The 17963-nt window shown below is 34.5% G+C and overlaps 2 protein-coding genes across 2 annotated transcripts; one reads left to right on the forward strand and one right to left on the reverse strand.

Annotated features, from left to right (window-relative positions):
- The first annotated feature begins 2579 nt into the window (after positions 1–2579).
- LOC116202408 (cysteine-rich receptor-like protein kinase 42) lies at positions 2580–6322 on the forward strand. The gene is made up of 7 exons (XM_031533952.1): positions 2580–3459; positions 3823–4151; positions 4269–4382; positions 4587–4937; positions 5024–5258; positions 5364–5508; positions 5595–6322. The coding sequence occupies exons 1-7, from the start codon at positions 3026–3028 to the stop codon at positions 5964–5966; spliced, it is 1980 nt and encodes a 659-aa protein (XP_031389812.1). The 5' UTR covers positions 2580–3025; the 3' UTR covers positions 5967–6322.
- Positions 6323–12269: 5947 nt separating this feature from the next.
- LOC116204255 (inactive poly [ADP-ribose] polymerase RCD1-like) lies at positions 12270–14822 on the reverse strand. Its single transcript, XM_031536334.1, has 6 exons — positions 14176–14822; positions 13237–13457; positions 13070–13152; positions 12620–12781; positions 12420–12515; positions 12270–12305 (listed from the first exon to the last, which is right to left on the reverse strand). The coding sequence occupies exons 1-6, from the start codon at positions 14820–14822 to the stop codon at positions 12270–12272; spliced, it is 1245 nt and encodes a 414-aa protein (XP_031392194.1).
- Positions 14823–17963: the final 3141 nt, after the last annotated feature.

The following is a 17963-nucleotide window of genomic DNA, read 5'->3' on the forward strand; positions in this document are numbered from 1 at the left end:
AAAATCATGTATTTATAAGAGGATTAGAAATATATGTCATCATCGGATAACTTAAATCTTTTGATTTATATGAGCCAATCACTTGTAAGCCCGTTAAAATATTTTATAATTTCAATAAATTCTAAGGTTGAAATATATATATATATATATATATATATATACTAGTTGTGGAGCCAATGCATTGTGCAGTGTAGAACGTGATTCTTCTTTTAGTCAATTTTATCTATATCATAAGTGTGTTTAAAAAATAGAAAAACTCAAAATTGTTCTTAAATTTAAAAATTCAAAAGTTCGTGATTTATTAAATATCATGTAACTAACAGTATGTTATAAAATATTCAATTTTATTTGGATCATATCATGAAACATCTTTTACGAATATAACAATATTTTTCTAAAATAATATTTTTAAAAATGTCATTTTAAAAATTTTTATTAGAAATTATCATAAAAATTTTGTAAACTAAAAAAAGGCAGAAAATTCCATTAAGCTATCATCAATATTAGAAGTTCATAAAATTACAACATGTTATTTTTAATATCCAATATTAAAAATTAGAAAAAATCAAAATAATTTTTAAATTTTAAAAATTAAAAATTTTGTTATTTGATAAATATTATGTAACTAATATTATCTTATCATAAAATAGAAAAATATTCCCTTTTATTCATATTTTACCATGAAATATCTTCTAAAAATAAAAATAAAATCTATTTTATTAATATGATCATAGAGTTAAAATAATTCAAAACACTGAGAAAATTCTATGCTGTAATCAAGTGTTTTGAGGTCATCTAGCCAACCCCGCCATTTTTCTTTTTTCTTTTTTCAATTTTATAATATATCATATGCATGTTTAAAAATTAGAAAAAACTCAAAATCATTTTAAAAGATATTTTTATTGGAAATTATCATAAAGATTATGTAAACTACAAAAAGGGAGAAAATTCTATTTAGCGATCAATATTAGAAAAGTTCATCAAATTACTACATGTTAATTTTTTAATATCCAATATTAAAAATGATACGAACTCAAAATAATTTTTGAATTTTAAAAATTCAAAAGTTTGTGATTTATTAAATATTATGTAACTATTAGTAATGTATCTCATGAGAAAATTAGAAAAATATTTCATTTTATTCAGATGTTACCATAAAATATATTTAAAAATAAAAAGTAAAATATTTTCATATAAATAGTAAAATATTTTTTTATTAATAATCGCCATAAAATTAAAATAGTTAAAAACATTAAAAAAATTCATTCAGCAACCAAACGTTTTGAGGCCATTTGGCCAAACCCAACCATTTTTCCTTTCTGTCAATTTTATCATATATCATATGCAAGTTTAAAAATTGAAAAAAATAAAAATCATTCTTGAATTTAAAGATTCAAATATTTGTGATTTATTAAATATCATATAACTAACAATATGTTATCAGAAAATTATAAAAATATTCTATTTCATTAGGAACTTATCATGAAACCTCTTTTACCAATGAAACAATCTCTAAAAAAAAAGCCTTTTCTAAAAGTATCTTTTAAAAATTTTACAATATTTTTATAGGAAATCATCATAAAAATTGTATAGACTAAAAAAAGGGAGAAAATTCCATTCAACGATTATTATAAGAAAAGTTCATAAAATTACCAAAAGTTTACTTTTAATATCCAATATAAAAATTAGAAGAACTTAAAATCATTTTGAATTTTAAAAATCCAAAAATATGTGATTTATTAAATATTATGTAGCTAACATCATTAGAAAATTAGAAAAATATTTCGTTTCATTTGGACCTTACCATAAAATATTTTTTTGTAAAATAAAAAATAAATTCTTTATTTATATAAAAATAAATTCTTTTTTTATTAATAGTTATCATAAAATCAAAATAATTCAAAAAATTGAAAATTTTCACTCAGTAACTGAGTGTTCTAGAGTAATCTGACCGGACGCACCATGCTCTTACTTTCATATATATATATATATATAACTCGGCGTTATATGTTACGTAGAATATACTTCTAGAAGTACCATCAAGATGAAGAAGAAAGCACAAAATAGTGACAAATCTTTCTTCTTCTTAGCACAAAATAGTGACAAATCTTTCTTCTTCTTCTTTTTGGTTAAAATATAGGGATAATTTGATCTCTGTTCTTAGTCTGGCCTACTTTAGATAAATAAGAATGTCTTGGGCAACATCAGTGCCGGTCATCCAAGAAAACAACGGAAATTAACCTCAAAGGACCCCGTACGACCATCCGCCTATCACACCAAAACATGTTGCAGAAGTCGTCCCATAACAGCAACAATCTCATTTTGTTGTCCTAGAGAAAAACAGATCGCGCTTGATTAGCAATACAGATTGATTCTGTGCTTTGTTTATCTCGTTCGCCCCATAACTTTATTAGTCGGAATCCATTCTGCATCTTACCTAAAAACATATCTACCATTTTTCTCTCCTTGAGTTCTTACTGCATGGGACCCATCCATCTTTTATATGTGCGTGTGAAAGGGGACGGGGTTTTGCTTAAATATGCATCAAACCATCTTCGCATTACAATTATATACAAATTCATCCCACACCAACTCCAAGAATCGGCTCGATAATCTCCGAAAAGTCAGACAACTGTTTTTCTATAAGCAGCTCGACTGATACCTTAAGTGACCCGATGCTGACTCTGCAACTCGTGCGGTAGACATAGTGTGCCGAAACTGTCGTATCGGGGCCTTTGTTATGGTTTTTTCGGGTCTTTCGATGATAGGGTTGGGTTGTGTGGCCTAAACTATTGCATGGCGGGTTTCATGCACTGTTGTATTGACGATGAATGATTGCTTCAACTGCTGCCCAAAAGTAAAAATGATCCCCATGAGAGGCTAGACAGGCCAAAAAGTCAGTTTATTCGGTTCCTTCCTCTCTTCCTCTTTCCTTCCATCTCAGAGCAAAAGGAGGAAGAAGAGGAAGAGGAGGACGACGAACCACAAACCAGAGGAAGAAGAAGGGAGAAACACTCCAGTCCTAATGCAAGTTCTTGTCCCAATCCCGACTACATGGGATTTTCTCCTCATACTGTCTGCCTCCTTCCTCTTCTTCTTCTCCCCGGCCCTCTCTAACCCGAGAATTGAGGAGGCAGGGCTGCAATGCGTGAGCACGACGGCAAACCTCTCTCTCAGCATGATTCCCAACTTTGGGACCATCATGAGGTCGATCCAAGACCAGGTCACAAACCAGCAGTGGGGATCTGCCTCCATCACTCAGCTACCGCCCGTGCTTTACGGGCTGGCCCAGTGCCACAGGGACTTGAACCAGTCAGACTGCCTGCTGTGCTATGCTGAGAGCAGGACGAAGCTGCCTCGATGCATCCCGAGAGTAGGCCGCCTCTACCTCGATGGCTGCTTTCTGCGCTTTGACATCTACAACTTCTTCAATGAATCGGTCGACCCCAAACACGACAAGTAAGTTAGGAAGGCGTCCTCTGTTTGTTGGGTCTGTTCTTCTTTGAATTGGAAAGATTGAGTTGATGTTGTCATAGGAATGTGGGGAAATGAAAGAACATGTCGGATCCACTCCGGCTGTCTTTTCGGTACACAATCGGGACGCCTTTCTCTTAAACTGTAAAAATTCTTGGATACTCGTCCTTTTTTCAACAAAAAGTTTCACCTTAAACCCATCTTTTTTTGTTTCCTGAGGATGTTTCGAGTGTTTTTTCTTACTAGGTCGATGCCTAATTGCACAACCAATACCATATTGCTTTGTATAGTTTTATTTTCATGAAGCGGCATCTCATTGAACCTATTCCAACTCTGGAAAAACCGCAGCTTTACATGTGGGTCCCAAGCAGCCACCAACTCGACAGCGAGGCTCTTTGGGGAGAGAGTTGGGAAAGTCCTGGCGAATGTGACGGGAACCGCCATAGCAAACAAGGGCTATGCAGTGGCAGGAGAGGATGGTACTGCTGGTAATTTAGGGGTCTATGCCCTCGCACAGTGTTGGACCACCGTCAGCGAGAGCGGGTGTAGGGACTGTTTAGAGGATGCAGCTGCGAAGGTAAAGGGCTGTGTGCCCAGGACCGAGGGAAGGGCCATGAATGCCGGGTGCTTCCTGAGGTATTCCAATCAGAAGTTCTACAGCGTGCCCATCGATGGAGGTAAGTATTCGTAAGTAATAAACAGTGCATTCACATAAACGGTTTAAGCTTTCAGAACAATCGGCAGTGAAAATTGAAATCAAGTTTTCATATTGATCTTTTGTCGGTTTTTTGCAGGATCATCGAACCGGAGCATCATCATCGTGAGTACTTCTATTGCTGCTGCAGTTTCTTCACTCGTTATAATTGGAGTTTTCATTGGATACAGAAAACTAGCCAAGAGGAGACAAGGTAGTTAATTTTAAGTTCGCGCTCGTAACTACATTTTCGGTTTGACCCTATGAAAATTCAACAAAATCGACCGGAATAGCACGAGTTACTGGATTAACTCTCTATCCCATCATATTGGACGAGCCATACATGTTTTCTTGCTTCCCATTCAGCATGATTCCGTTTGGCATGTGCTTGACCCCCTCTGTTTCTGTTATCTCTCAGCACGCAGGAACGCAAGTCGGTTACCTGGTTTTATGAGCAAGTCCAAGTTGAACTTCAAGTATGAGACGCTGGAAAAAGCCACGAATTTCTTTGATGACTCGAGGAAATTAGGCCAGGGTGGGGCAGGGTCGGTCTACAAGGGGATCCTCCCTAGTGGGAAAGTCATCGCGGTGAAGAGACTAGTGTTTAATACACGCCAATGGGTTGATGATTTCTTCAACGAGGTGAATCTGATCAATGGAATCCAACACAAGAACCTTGTGAGGCTACTGGGTTGCAGTATCGAAGGCCCAGAGAGCCTCCTCGTCTATGAATATGTCCCGAATCGGAGTCTAGATCAGATCCTTTTCAGTGAGTATACATTTTAAACTGCGTTCTTCTTTGAAGTTGTTATTTTCTGATCACGTCTGTTTTAACTGTATTTGATGTTTTCTCAGCGGATAATGCAATCCATATCTTAAATTGGCACGAGCGGCTTCACATAATCAAGGGAACAGCTGAGGGGCTTGCTTATCTACACACTGGCTATGGGCTGAAAATCATCCACCGCGACATAAAAACGAGCAACATCCTTCTCGATGAGAAAATGACTGCAAAAATCGCCGATTTTGGACTTGTACGATGTGTGGCCCCCGATAGATCTCATCTTACCACTGGAATTGCCGGGACACTGTAAGACATAGCTGTAATTTATCAGAAGGCAGTGACATACTTATCAGTATCAAACAAGCTATGCTTCTGAAATTTGTTGATATCATTATTTCCATGGTTCTACAGGGGATATATGGCTCCGGAATACCTCGTTAGAGGACAGTTAACAGAGAAAGCGGATGTTTACTCTTTCGGGGTACTGGTTCTTGAAATTTTGACCGGTCGTAAGAACAGTGTATTTGCTGAGGGGTTGGGCTCTGTATTACAATCAGTAAGCTTTTGCTTCCTTCTCATTGGTGAAATTCAGACAAGCGTTTTTCTTATATGTCGCTTAACAGATTCAAACTTCTCTACTAGGTTTGGCGGGATTACAAGTCGAGAAATCTTCATGAATCTATGGATCCTGCCCTTGGGGAAGATTTCCCTGATATGGAGGTGGCAAATGTCCTCCAGATAGGGTTACTTTGCACACAAGCTTCGGCTGAATTACGACCTTCGATGCCCGAAGTAGTTGAGATGCTCAACAATAAACACTGCGTGGTCCCCGACCCAAAACAACCTCCTTTTCTCAGTGCCAGCGTGCTATCTTCCGACAACTCCACAAGAAGCTCAAGCACTGGGGTCACGAACAGACTGTCAGAAATCTCATTCGCGTACACTGCTAGGTCATCTGTCCAGGAGAGCCCCCAATCCAACAGCCAAATCACCGATGTGTCAGGGCCTCGGTAGGATTGGCTACAACAGACTAGGATTATTCTTTTGTACATCAAAACAGAAACACTGTTTAGGGAAAGTTTGCGGCAGCAGCATTGCTCGAGAAGATCAATCCATCGGACAACAAAGTGCATTCACCGACTTTTGCTGAGGAACAGGAAGGGAAATTTTCACAGCTTTTCAGGTTCTCTTTCTTCTTACGGTTTGCTTCTCCTTGACGTCAGATTTGGTTTTTCTGTTAAGGTTTCTATGGAGTTTTTTGGAATGGCGTTGTTATAGCAATAGACAGAGCATAGTCATTACAAACACAATGTGAAAAAGAACAGAATGAACAGCTCAACTCTTTTACATTGTTCAATTATGTGATAGAACATCGCCAAGACCTCGATGAAGAGAAGCAGGACAACACGCTTACAGTTATTTACGGTCTGATCACTGGTTACCATTCCGTAAGCTCCCAAAAGTCGTACATACAATGGCCAGCATTGCATATACGTGATGTCTGGTCATTAGACCTATGGATTTAACATTTTCCATCTTAAGCATGGTATGGATCCATAACATGTTCCGAAAAAAAAACATGTTAGGAATTCCGCAATCCCATGTCGGAAAAAATAGAAGGAGAAATTCATAAACGGGTCGAGTACATATGATCCTGTGACTGTGAGTCGTGACCGTAAAAAGTGGTCGTACAAGTCGATCCGCGTGTACCTTCTGGAATCCATCTTAGAGGTCCACCAACACGGATTGTCGTCAACCTTTGCTGCGGTCTCACCTTTTCTATAGCACGTTTGCTTGTTTCTTTCTTACCCCGTCCAATTTGCAGTCTTCTCGACATTCCAAACCCAAATGCCAAGAGGTCAAAAAGCCGAATATTGGTGGGACCTTTGCCCCTGAAGTTTTGCGTGATGTAATCGTACACATCATCCGGTGCGAAATTTCCATGGATCTATCCATCTAAATGGGTCCATTTCATGTCCACATAGTGAAATGTGGACTATTGGGTTAGGCGCATTCTTCATTTTTTGGCGATGCGCGTTTTCTTTAAAAGTTTAGCTTTATTTCGAGAATGTGCATTTTTGTCATAAAATTCTTTGGGATGCAAGGTGGAAATAGATACCCGACCAGGCATGCAGATAGGATCACATGAGCATAAGACACTCTCGAATCGGGCCTCCATGACTTTTGAGTGCAGTATCAGTTGAGTCCATTCAACAGAAAACAACCCTGCTTTTTTTGATAGGTAAAAAGGGTGGGGGCGACTGACTTAGCAACTTCCACTGGTCGTAGCCGTAGGTTCTGATCAATAGATCTATCTTTCTAAATGGGCCCATTCCCAATCCACATCCAGAAATGTGGCCATTCGGGTTAGGCGCATCTCTTGTTTTTTGGCGATGCACGTGTCCGTCTGAAGTGTAGCTTCTGCTTTAAAAGTTCAGCTTTCTAGGAGTCGTTTGATTTGTCAATATTATTTTAAAATCACAATTCTAACTTAACTCGATCCACTACAAAACAAAATAACTCATACAAAGTCAAAAAGTGAACCTCATTTATGCCACTTTTTTTTTCCACAACAAAACAACATAACTCATACAATGTCAAATGGTGGGCCCCATTTATAACACTCTTTTTCAAAATCAAAATCTGATTTTAAAATCCTACTATGAAACCAAACGCAACATAAAACAGTTCAAGGACAAGTGCAAAAAGTGAGCTTTGAGGAATGAAAATCCCATTAATTATTGACAAATTCCACTAGGGTACGCTGATTTGTGTCTCATAGTAGCGCAATAGTTTTCTTTAGTCTCTTGATTATGAAAATAATTATTTTTATCCACAAATCTTTTAATCGCGTTATAACTTTATTGGATTGCACCTAAAGTTCAACAAATTTAGAGGGTTACCATCAAAAACTTGACTAGTTTAATAGAATGGTCTAACTAGTTGAACCGGCTAGCGAATTCAAAAAAAAAAAGGAGAGGTAACTTCAAAGAAGATTGGGGAGGAGGGCGGTGGCTGCCTCGGACGCAAGAGCCGTCACGACCCTGAATCTCTCTCTCTCTAACATAGCCAGTGAACTCGTTTGGCCGGCTCCCCCCATCTTCTTCTTCAAGAAGACACTAGTCTTATCATCATCATCCTTTTATTTTATAAATTTAAAATTGTTTTTTCAACTTTATTTTCCGTTTTCTAAATTTACTTACTATAAATAATAGTTATGTCACAATCAATATTATTTATAAATATTTACTTTAATAATAAGTACTTATTTTACAATTTTGAAAATCAATATTATTTTACATCATTTATTTTTAGATTAAATGAAGAACCGTTTGTATTTTATTGAGCAATCAATGTTAAAATTTTTATTTTACAATTTGTCTGAAAACAATTTTATAATGTTTCACAATATTTAATTATTTATTTTATAATTAATTTTTATATTTATTTCATTCTTATTTTTTACTTTTACATTTTCTAAAAATAAACTTTATAATTTTTATTTTATTAAAACTAAATTATTTATATATTTATATTTCTATATTATTTATTTTATTTTATTTTATTTTATAAAAAATCTAACTTTATTTTCAACTTTCTATTTTTATTCTATAATTTAAAATTGTTTTTTTACTTTTAACTTTGTTTATAATTATTTTATTCTCAACTTTATTTTAGATAGTCATTTCCAATTACAAGTTATATAATCAGCAAAATCATATAAGAAATAAATGAATTATCTTACTCGAAGACTAAAAACAATCATATTAATTTATACAAAACAAGTTAGCTAGAGCAAGAATTATAACTGTTCTTGCTAATATATAACAACCTTTTTTTTTGTAGAGGATAATAGTTTGAACAAATTACAGTTTTAGGTGAAACCAATTTTTAAAACTAAGATTTTATATTATCCAGAAAAGTAATGTTGTCATTTTAAGTCGCTCTTAAAAAAATAAAGTAGAATAATAGAGGATAAAATGGCCGGTCGGATTAGTTTTCACATAAGAAGTTGGTTCGACCAAATTATACAATTAATTACAGCCAACTATTATGGGTAGTGAGCTTTAATTATATATTGTTTGACTCAGAAATAACGCAATTCTAACATATAGGTTTTTTTTTAAATGATAATCTTTTTAATATATTGAGGGAATCATCTTAAGAATTTGTTTAAGTGAATATGACATGTGAAAAATAGCCATTTTTTTTATATACGGGTCGAACTAACATGTATAATAGTTGGAAAGAATCCTTCCTTTTCATATATTAGGTTGGACTTTAATACATACTAGGTGAAACACCCGTGCTATGCACGGGCAAGATTTGCGGGGCATATTAACAAATTAGTGGCCACAATTGGAACGGATATACAGATAGCATAAAAATTCTTCTGTAACTAAGATTTGTTCACACAAAATAATTTTTTATTTTTTATTTGCAATCGCATATATTATTAGATTTTACCTCTTATTAATCTTTTTTTTTCAAATTTCTTTGATTTTCTCAAGAAACCAATGCCTTTATGAAATATTGAGTTCGTATAATTCACAGGGTAAAACAATTTTTTTTTTGTTCATAATGAGACAATGTAGTTGCAAATGGTGAGTTTTTCTTTCTTTATTTTTAATAATGCATATATATGTATATATATATATAATATATAACTTATCGATTTCTAAACGGAAAACACTTTGAAGTTCATGATTTATTATTAGCTAGTTGGGCTACTCGTGCAATGTGCAAGTTATTGTTTATAATAATTCATCTAATTATAATTATTTATTTTTTAAATATAAAATATGTGATCGTAAGTTTTTTTCACAATTTTTTCTTTTTAATATTTAAAACTAAAAATTTATTGAACTATTTCACTTGAACCATATTTTAATTGGCCATTTTTAAATCACTGTGATTATTAAAAATCAATTATAATATAAATATGGATACAGTAAGTGCTCTGCAAAATAATTTTTGGCTTTATAAGTTCTAATAATTAAGTAGTGGACTTTTGGACTTCTAAATCATATATGGCATCATAATTTTGTGCCAAATGTCTTCTATCGGTGGTGACTCGAAAATGTCACTCGATGGGAGAGCATGTTCGTCCTACGGGGCACCTTCCCAACCATCGTATTATATAGATATAGATATAGATTAGGATATTCGAGAATGTTATAGCTCCAATTATTTCTTCATTTATTGGTTGGTTTTGATTTTTAAGTTATGTTATTTATTTAAAACTCACAATATTATTAATATATTAATTAGTGTAATTTAGAGAGTACGACCATGAAGGACGAAAAGAAAAAAGACACTATAGCTCGAATGCCTCGTGCCCCTCCTCTGCAATTTGCTAACATAAAAGTCTACTTTCCACCACCCTCTTAATTCAGAAGCTTGTCCTTCCCTACCTCTGCTACGATGTCCAAAATATTACGTCCCTTATTAAATCAGGTTATGGTCAAAGAAATAAATGGAAAATTATATATATCATATTCTAAAATCTAAAAGTGAACCTGATTCCGACAATAAAAAAATTTTGTTTCAATTTTATTTTTAACATTGTAAATTACTTCAACCAAACAATATCAACAGTTCAAACAGTTTTGAAAACGTAATTGTATATGTTTTACTAAAAGATATTGACTCGATCGAGCATTATATCTATCTTGAACTGAGTTATAAAAGACAAAGAAATATGTTATACATAATACATAGATTAGATGTAAGTGTGGGTTAGCTATAACTCTCGCTCTCACTAATGTGCTCTAGATAAACTAATACGGTTGCTTTTCAGCCTTACGAGTAAGATATTTTAATTAACTTTTTATATAATTGATATTCTCGATTAAATAATTGGAAATATATGTCTAAAATAAAATAATATGCCGATTATATAAGTGTAGACCATCTGTAATTCTCACTCTAACAAATACATTCTAAATAAATTAACACAACGATTCTTCAACCTTGCAAGCAAAATATTTTATTTTTTATACAATTGAAGCAAAAGTTGTAAATAAAATAATCATAAATAAATTTGAAAACAAAAAAATAAAATGATTGTAAATTATAAAATTTTAAAATTTTAAAAATAAAATTGAATTTTTATAAAATAAACCCTAAAAATTTCCTAAAACCCTAAAATACCTAAAATAAAGTTATTTTTTATAAATGGAAAATAGGCACTTTTGATCCTCAATCTTTGCTGCTTTTGCCATTTTGGTCCTAAACTTTTTTTTTTGTCATTCTCATCATCAACATTTCATTTTTTATCACTTTAGTCCAGCCATTTAATATTCGTTACAAAACCATTTTCCATCCAAAAAATATTTTTTGAATAATATAACCTTCAGAATTTAATAAAATTACAAAGAATAGAAAAAGGGAAGGGAATCAACAGTGAAAGGGAAGGGCAGTGAGGCGCCTTGCCTACGGCCACCACCCATCCAATCAGGCCCAATAGTACCTAAATTTTATCCTCCCTCTCTCCCTTTGAACAAATTATTAAATCTCGATATGGTGATGAGCGAGGGCCCTCCACTACCGTCCCTAGCTCCTTTTCAAGTGTCTTTCATTTTTATCTGTTTTTTCTTTTAAATTTTCTCAATTATATGTTTTCTAAGGTTTTTTTGAAAATTTTAAAAAATTATTTTCCTAAAAGAAAATGCAATTTAAAAGAGGCTATTAATAAGAAAATTTTGAAATTGTGTGATTTAATTTCTAATAATTTTGTGGAGTTAAGAATATGCTAATCTAGTTTAGATAGTGCGTCCATGTTGCGTTTTTTTATTTTTATATTATTCCCGGATTATAGTTTTGAATATTATCGAATTGTAAATTCTACATTTTTTTAAACCTGTTGATTTTTTAAGACCATATTAATAAAATGAAATACATTAATTTTGTCCCAAATAACAATCCCGTGCAATGCTATACTTTAGTATGATGAGGGTAAAGAATTGACGTCAAATATATAGTAAATACTTTCTTTTGCCACATACAATAAATAAATAAATAAATAATACTATTTTATTATTGATGGTTCTGAAAGAAACAATAAGAATAATCCCATTTCATTACAACCCTAGTCTTTGGCATTTCACGCACCATATGTTGAAAAAGAAATTATCTTTCCAGCAGGCCATACCAAAGACAATTATCGAAATTTAGAATAAATGAAATAGATAAACTGACTCCATCATGAATTCAATAAAACTAGCCAATACAAAGGCTCAAGAAGCCAAGATTCTTATTATCGAGATCAAATATGAGAGACACATCCCTCCTAAATTTTCGACATTTGTCCTCCCTTCAGGGAAGCACTGCATTTCCATTGCCTATAATGGGCTGTTAAAACAAGGGAAAAAACAAGAGTATATAATGTTATAAGTTCGGAATTGTAAAAATTGGTCGAGTTGTCACTTGAAAAGAATTGTCAAAGAAGTGTAGAAGAGACAATACCAAGCCACAAAACCTCCGGATGAGGGCCCTTAGCCGATCTTCCCCAACCGCCATGTTTAAGTTCCTCAGAAGTTGGTCTTGATTAATTTGCCCCCTCTATTAACGGTCACCAAGGAGGAGAGAAACGAAAAAAAAAAATTATTGCTCAGTAAAAATTGTTATAGGCCCGATTAGATCAATCAATTGTATCTTCAACATACCCTGTACTGGTTGTAAGCAGCAGAAATCTCATTCATTTTTTGGCGAGGTACTTCTCTCATGATGGCATTGAAGAGTCCACGAGCTTGCACAAGTTGATTTCCGGGGGCCCTTCGAGGGTTTTGGCGAGGGATTTCAGCATTAGCCTCATGAGAACTCATCTCCTAATCAACATAAATCAAGAATAAGGAAAAAAATTGAAAATTTTGCTTCATTATATTTATAAGTATGCAGATATTGGGTATTAGTTCTGTTTAGTCGAAAAAAGTTCTTACATATTCAGGACTTGTTTGGTTTCATAAAATAATTTTAGAATCATGATTTTGATTTTAACTCTACCCACTAAATAACAAAAACACACGTTTCCCAAGTCAAATTTATAATACCATCTCATTTGTCTTTTTCCACAATCAAAATTAAAATCAAAATCAAAATTACTTTAACTCTGAAACCAAACGCCCAATATCTGAATGATCCTCATCATCAACATCATCATCTTCCATTGACTCTGCCTCATCTGTGTCATCGTAAAACCCTGTTGTATAACCGAAATTCGTTAATTATATCAACTTATTTCATAATCATAACAGATTAATCTATGAATTTGGCGACACCGTACCTTCCACCTTGAATCTTACCAAATATTCGGGGTATATGTGAGTTACCATGTTTGAACACCAGACTATATAGCGAGTCGGAAGGACGAGATTATCGACAGCACTATCAAATTTGTCATTGCTGGGTCTGCATTGTTGGTTCGGAGAAGGAACTTGTTCAACATCTCCTAGCACTACACGACACAACATTACATGGCTTATCCCATCGTCATCTGGCTCGCAGCTATATATATATATATATATATATATATATTAAAGCATTGGATTAATAATAATAAAAAACTTTTCACATATTAACAATTCTAACACAAATTTTTTTTTCCTTAACCTAAAAATGCAGAAACTTTCGGTTTGATAACAATTCTAGTACGACAACAAATTTTCTATTAATTTGTACATAATCGAGGTCACAGATGGTACCGGCGTTCCCAATCGTGAGGGAGAACGCCAAAGACCCCAATCAGGAGGGTGATGGCCGGATCGAGGCCTCTGGAATCGGGAGAACCCTCAAATTGGGGATTCTCCCAATTCCGGCCGGTGGAGCCACGATCTCGGCCATCACCCTCCAATTATGGTCGCCAGCGCCCTTCCTCGGTTTGGGATCATCGGTGCCCTCTGTGGTCTCAATTCCGTCCAAATTAATAAAAAATTTGACGCCGTGCTAGAACTGTTATCAAATCAAAAGTTTGTGCATTTTTAAGTTAAGGAAAAAAAGTTTGTGTTAGAATTGTTAAAATATGAAAAGTTTGTGTTTTTTTTTTATTAACCCTAAAATATACAGGGGATCTTGTCTTCTATTCTCTCGTCAGGAAAAATTTTATGCATTTCTAATGTCATCATGATTTCCAAAACAGGACGCTCTGCCTTATGCTGTCACTAACATATATGCTGCCACTAAAAAATCAAGGAAGAAACCATTAAGGAAGAAAGCAAAAGCAAACCTGAAATGGGGATTCTCAATATTTGAGAGTATGGCTCCAAATCCGTAAACAGTTAAGCCAAATTGGCCGGGATATTGACAGATCCGACCACTCCTTAGGGAGTTGGCATCGGTAGCAGCCCAGGCGTAGACAACGTTCGAGTCACCCCTGGAATGCTTGACAATCTCGGCCACCTGTTCGAATACCTCAGCCTTGAGGCTCCTCATGTGGCCTTCCATGGGCCTAACTTTGATCTGCTGAATTTCAGCATAATATTCTATTCCATTGAGGAATGCATCTCGAACATTATTTATGTTCCAGGGCTGGCGGATTCCGACGGGTTGGGGAATAGGAGGTGGCAGCTCAACCTCTCGCGCTACGGAGTGTGGGAAGAAACAGCGCCCAGCCTTATCAACCCAGCCAATTGGCTTCCTATCCCCAGTGGCATTGTTGATGACTTCCAAAGCAAAAAGGTCAATGATAAATCGACCCTCGTCGGTAGAGATTTCCACGGTAGTAAATTTTGCCTGGAAACGCTCTTGGGCAAGAGTTGTCACAAAAGTTGAGAATAATATCCAAGTATAGTTCTCATTGAAGTAAATACGAGAGGGAGCATCCCTCTCCAAGAAGAACTCGTTGCTGTCAGCTGTATTCCTGACGTTCGCCATTTGTCACTGACAAATTTGAAAAATAAGACTTGCAAAGATACTGAAAAATAGGTTAGAAATTTAAACAAATCTCTAATTTTTGTAATATACTAAAACATTTCCCAACGTACGAATAATGATATGTAAGGAAGAATCGATATTTTTGGAATTTTCACGATGTTCTTATGAAATAACCAAAATTCAATAAAATATAATAGCCCTACAACTGATGTTAATGAGAGATTACATACCACAATAACCATCATAAATGAATTTATTGTGAGAAGGAATAATATCTGGAATTTCGAATCAAGATTTTCACCAGGTAGAAGATTCTAACTAACCAAAATCCAACTAAAGATTTGATTGATTAGTGTTTCAGTAATTTTGGGTTCGAATCTTTTTTTTTTAAAGACAATTTCGGGTTCAAAAACTTTGAGATACGGAAAAAAAAAAAGAGTATGGACTATTCATGTAAGTGAAAGTAGTTTGGTGATTCTTAATTACCTTGAGAGAGGTGCTCAAAGGATTGCAATAAATCTTTCACAGCAAAAGGTTCTGAAAGCTCTTGGATGAACAAGCGAGGAGGGATATTATGGGAGGACTCAATTTATAACAAAATGCTTGTCTCCTGAATGGCAACTTCCACAATGGATGAGCATTCGCTCCTCCTAGGTTTACCCTTTTCTTCTATACCATAATAAGCTCTATGGCGCAAATTGATCTGATTTCCACATTCCGATACATCTTGGTCATTCATATACCACTGTTTCACCGCTTCGCCACCATACATGCAGTTGAAGGTTTAAATTCTGCAGTATATATTAATTAAATCTAGATCTGCCGGTTTCATATGGCACTAGTTGAAGTTAAATTATCTATACCAAATCATTTGAAGGATTTACGACAGTTTAACCTCACTGAGGTTTTAGTGCTCATACTAATTATACTGACCAGTAATAAAATGATATAACCGAATGTCGAATAATATAGATAAAAGAAAGCATTATCAACAGTGATAACAGAACTACTTAAAATGGGAAGCCATAAAATTTTTTCGAATCCTAGCATTCTGGGTTGTTGATAATCTGCTAGTGGCGAGAAAAACTCTAAAATTTAATATTCAAAGATTCAGACTAGAGATATTTGGATATAGTATGAGGATGCATAAGCCTTCATACTAAAATAATGAGAATTGTCCATCACAACATAGGCCTCAAAAGCATGTCCATGGGTAATATGTATTTTGATGTTTTCGCTTTATTGTGTCAAAGGAATTAGTACATAATCTCTTATGTACGTAGCATAGGCTCTCTCCGAACCTCCATTTTTTTTTTTGCTAATGAATTATTACTTTTTTTTTATGAATCTAATGAATTATTACTAGCTTCCATATGTAAGGGCTTACATACCGCATAAATCTATATATTATTGTTGGTGAAGTGTACAACATTTTATTATTAATAAGTAAACATACATAGAGGCAGATGATACGCGTAATGGTGATGTAGGTAATATAGTATGTTATCATAATTAATGCATGCTCATATAAGGTGGACAATGCAATCCAAAGAACTTTACCTATGATCCTCATCAATTTGCTCCTCTAAATTCTAAGATGTAATATCAAACTGATTCCTACTTTACTTATATACAAAGGATATATATTAGAAACTAAAGGAAAAGTTGTATTTTTTTTAATATCCTAATCTTTATTCTAATCTAAAAGAAAGTCCTCAAACTTTTGTGCTTTTGTCGCTTTCATCCAGACGCTGATTTTTGACCAACGTAGACTAAATTGGATTTTGAAACAAACAAAAGAAAGCCAGGGTCTCCTTTTTAGCGTATAACTGACCTGATACACGTACATATAGGAAGGGAATCCAGAGACATTTACGAGATTGTTGCTAGTATAAAGTAATTTTCAAGGATTCTCCACGTGATCCAATCAGAGAATGACACGTGCTCAAGATGTTCTTGAAAATACTTAAAATAATTGAGGACTTACGTGAAAAACATAAGCTTTGTTAGAACGATGTCGTGTCAGAACAAACGCTGCAGAATCAGAATGAAGACGTGCCTGGACTGCATGGTTCAGAATTCGAGTTGAGAAGTGGGATAGAACTTAAAATGACATCGTAGAGGCAAAGCAGCAAATTTGAGGAGAGTTAATGGATAAGGATCAACCTCGAAGACTAGGTCAAACCAAGAGCACGTGGATAATTACTTAGCTAGAGGAAGTTAATTAACTCCACTCTACTCCAACATAAATAATTATATTTATTTGAGGTTGTAATGATTGTGTTGTTGAATTATGAGAAAAAGTGAAAAAAAAAGAAATGAATAGTTGAGAGAAAGTAATTATTGTGTTGTTGAATTGTGAAAAAAGTAATGAATAGTTGAGAAAATTTAGTTGTAAAAATTGAATTGAATAGTAGTTAAAATAAAAAAAATAAAAAAAGTAATAATTGTATTGTTGAATTGAAGATAAGTTGAGTTAAAATGTAGTAGAGTAATAAATATTACTCATTTGCCAAGCACACCCTTAATTGTCAACCCACGATCTTTGAAATTACAGAGAGGAAGCTGGTAACTGTCAGAGTTCAGCACAAATTCTATAAATGGAGGGGAAACCCTATAATTAGGACACAATCGACGAATCAACTAATATTGTCTATCAGCTCTATCGAGCATCTATCTTAAGAGCAGGAGTATCGTAGATATTAAGAGTTTAGAGCGGCAGGGTGATCCCGTCAAAGATCCAAGTTCGAAGTTTGTGGCAGTAGGATCTGATCCTCAATGATACAATCATGATTCCATCAGTCTGAAGGTAAAAGAGTCTGTCATCATCCCATGGTCATTTGCTCAGCATTTCAACGTGGTTATGGACCTTCATTGTGTCTTGGGCGAACTCAAAATCATCAATGAGAGCATAACCAATTCCATGCCGACGACGCGCCAGTCACCTCTGTAGCCTGCTCAGCCCAACCAATGGCCCTCGGCTCTCTCCGTTCTTCTCGTATTCTCCAAGCTCAAGCCTCGTCCTCGACGTTCTGTGCTCAGTGCTGACGGTCTCCTTTGACCTTGTCTCCATTTCCTAGTTCTCTCTCTGTGTTTTATTGTTCTCCGTGTCTGTTGATCCCAATGTATTGTACAAGGAAC

This window comes from Punica granatum, chromosome 4 (genome assembly GCF_007655135.1).
Source record: "Punica granatum isolate Tunisia-2019 chromosome 4, ASM765513v2, whole genome shotgun sequence".
Classification (NCBI taxonomy): domain Eukaryota; kingdom Viridiplantae; phylum Streptophyta; class Magnoliopsida; order Myrtales; family Lythraceae; genus Punica; species Punica granatum.

What these genes read in the sequence shown, in the direction of transcription:
- LOC116204255 (XM_031536334.1), bottom strand. Translation starts at nt 14,822, where the DNA reads ATGGCGAACGTCAGGAATACAGCTGACAGCAACGAGTTCTTCTTGGAG. An exon ending in ATTCAGATATTGGGCGTTTG is followed by an intron (nt 12,782 to 13,069) that starts GTTTCAGAGTTA and finishes TATGTTGATTAG; the next exon opens with GAGATGAGTTCTCATGAGGC. An exon ending in TCCGGAGGTTTTGTGGCTTG is followed by an intron (nt 12,306 to 12,419) that starts GTATTGTCTCTT and finishes TTGTTTTAACAG; the next exon opens with CCCATTATAGGCAATGGAAA.
- LOC116202408 (XM_031533952.1), top strand. Translation starts at nt 3,026, where the DNA reads ATGCAAGTTCTTGTCCCAATCCCGACTACATGGGATTTTCTCCTCATA. An exon ending in GTCGACCCCAAACACGACAA is followed by an intron (nt 3,460 to 3,822) that starts GTAAGTTAGGAA and finishes GAAAAACCGCAG; the next exon opens with CTTTACATGTGGGTCCCAAG. An exon ending in TGGGCTCTGTATTACAATCA is followed by an intron (nt 5,509 to 5,594) that starts GTAAGCTTTTGC and finishes CTTCTCTACTAG; the next exon opens with GTTTGGCGGGATTACAAGTC.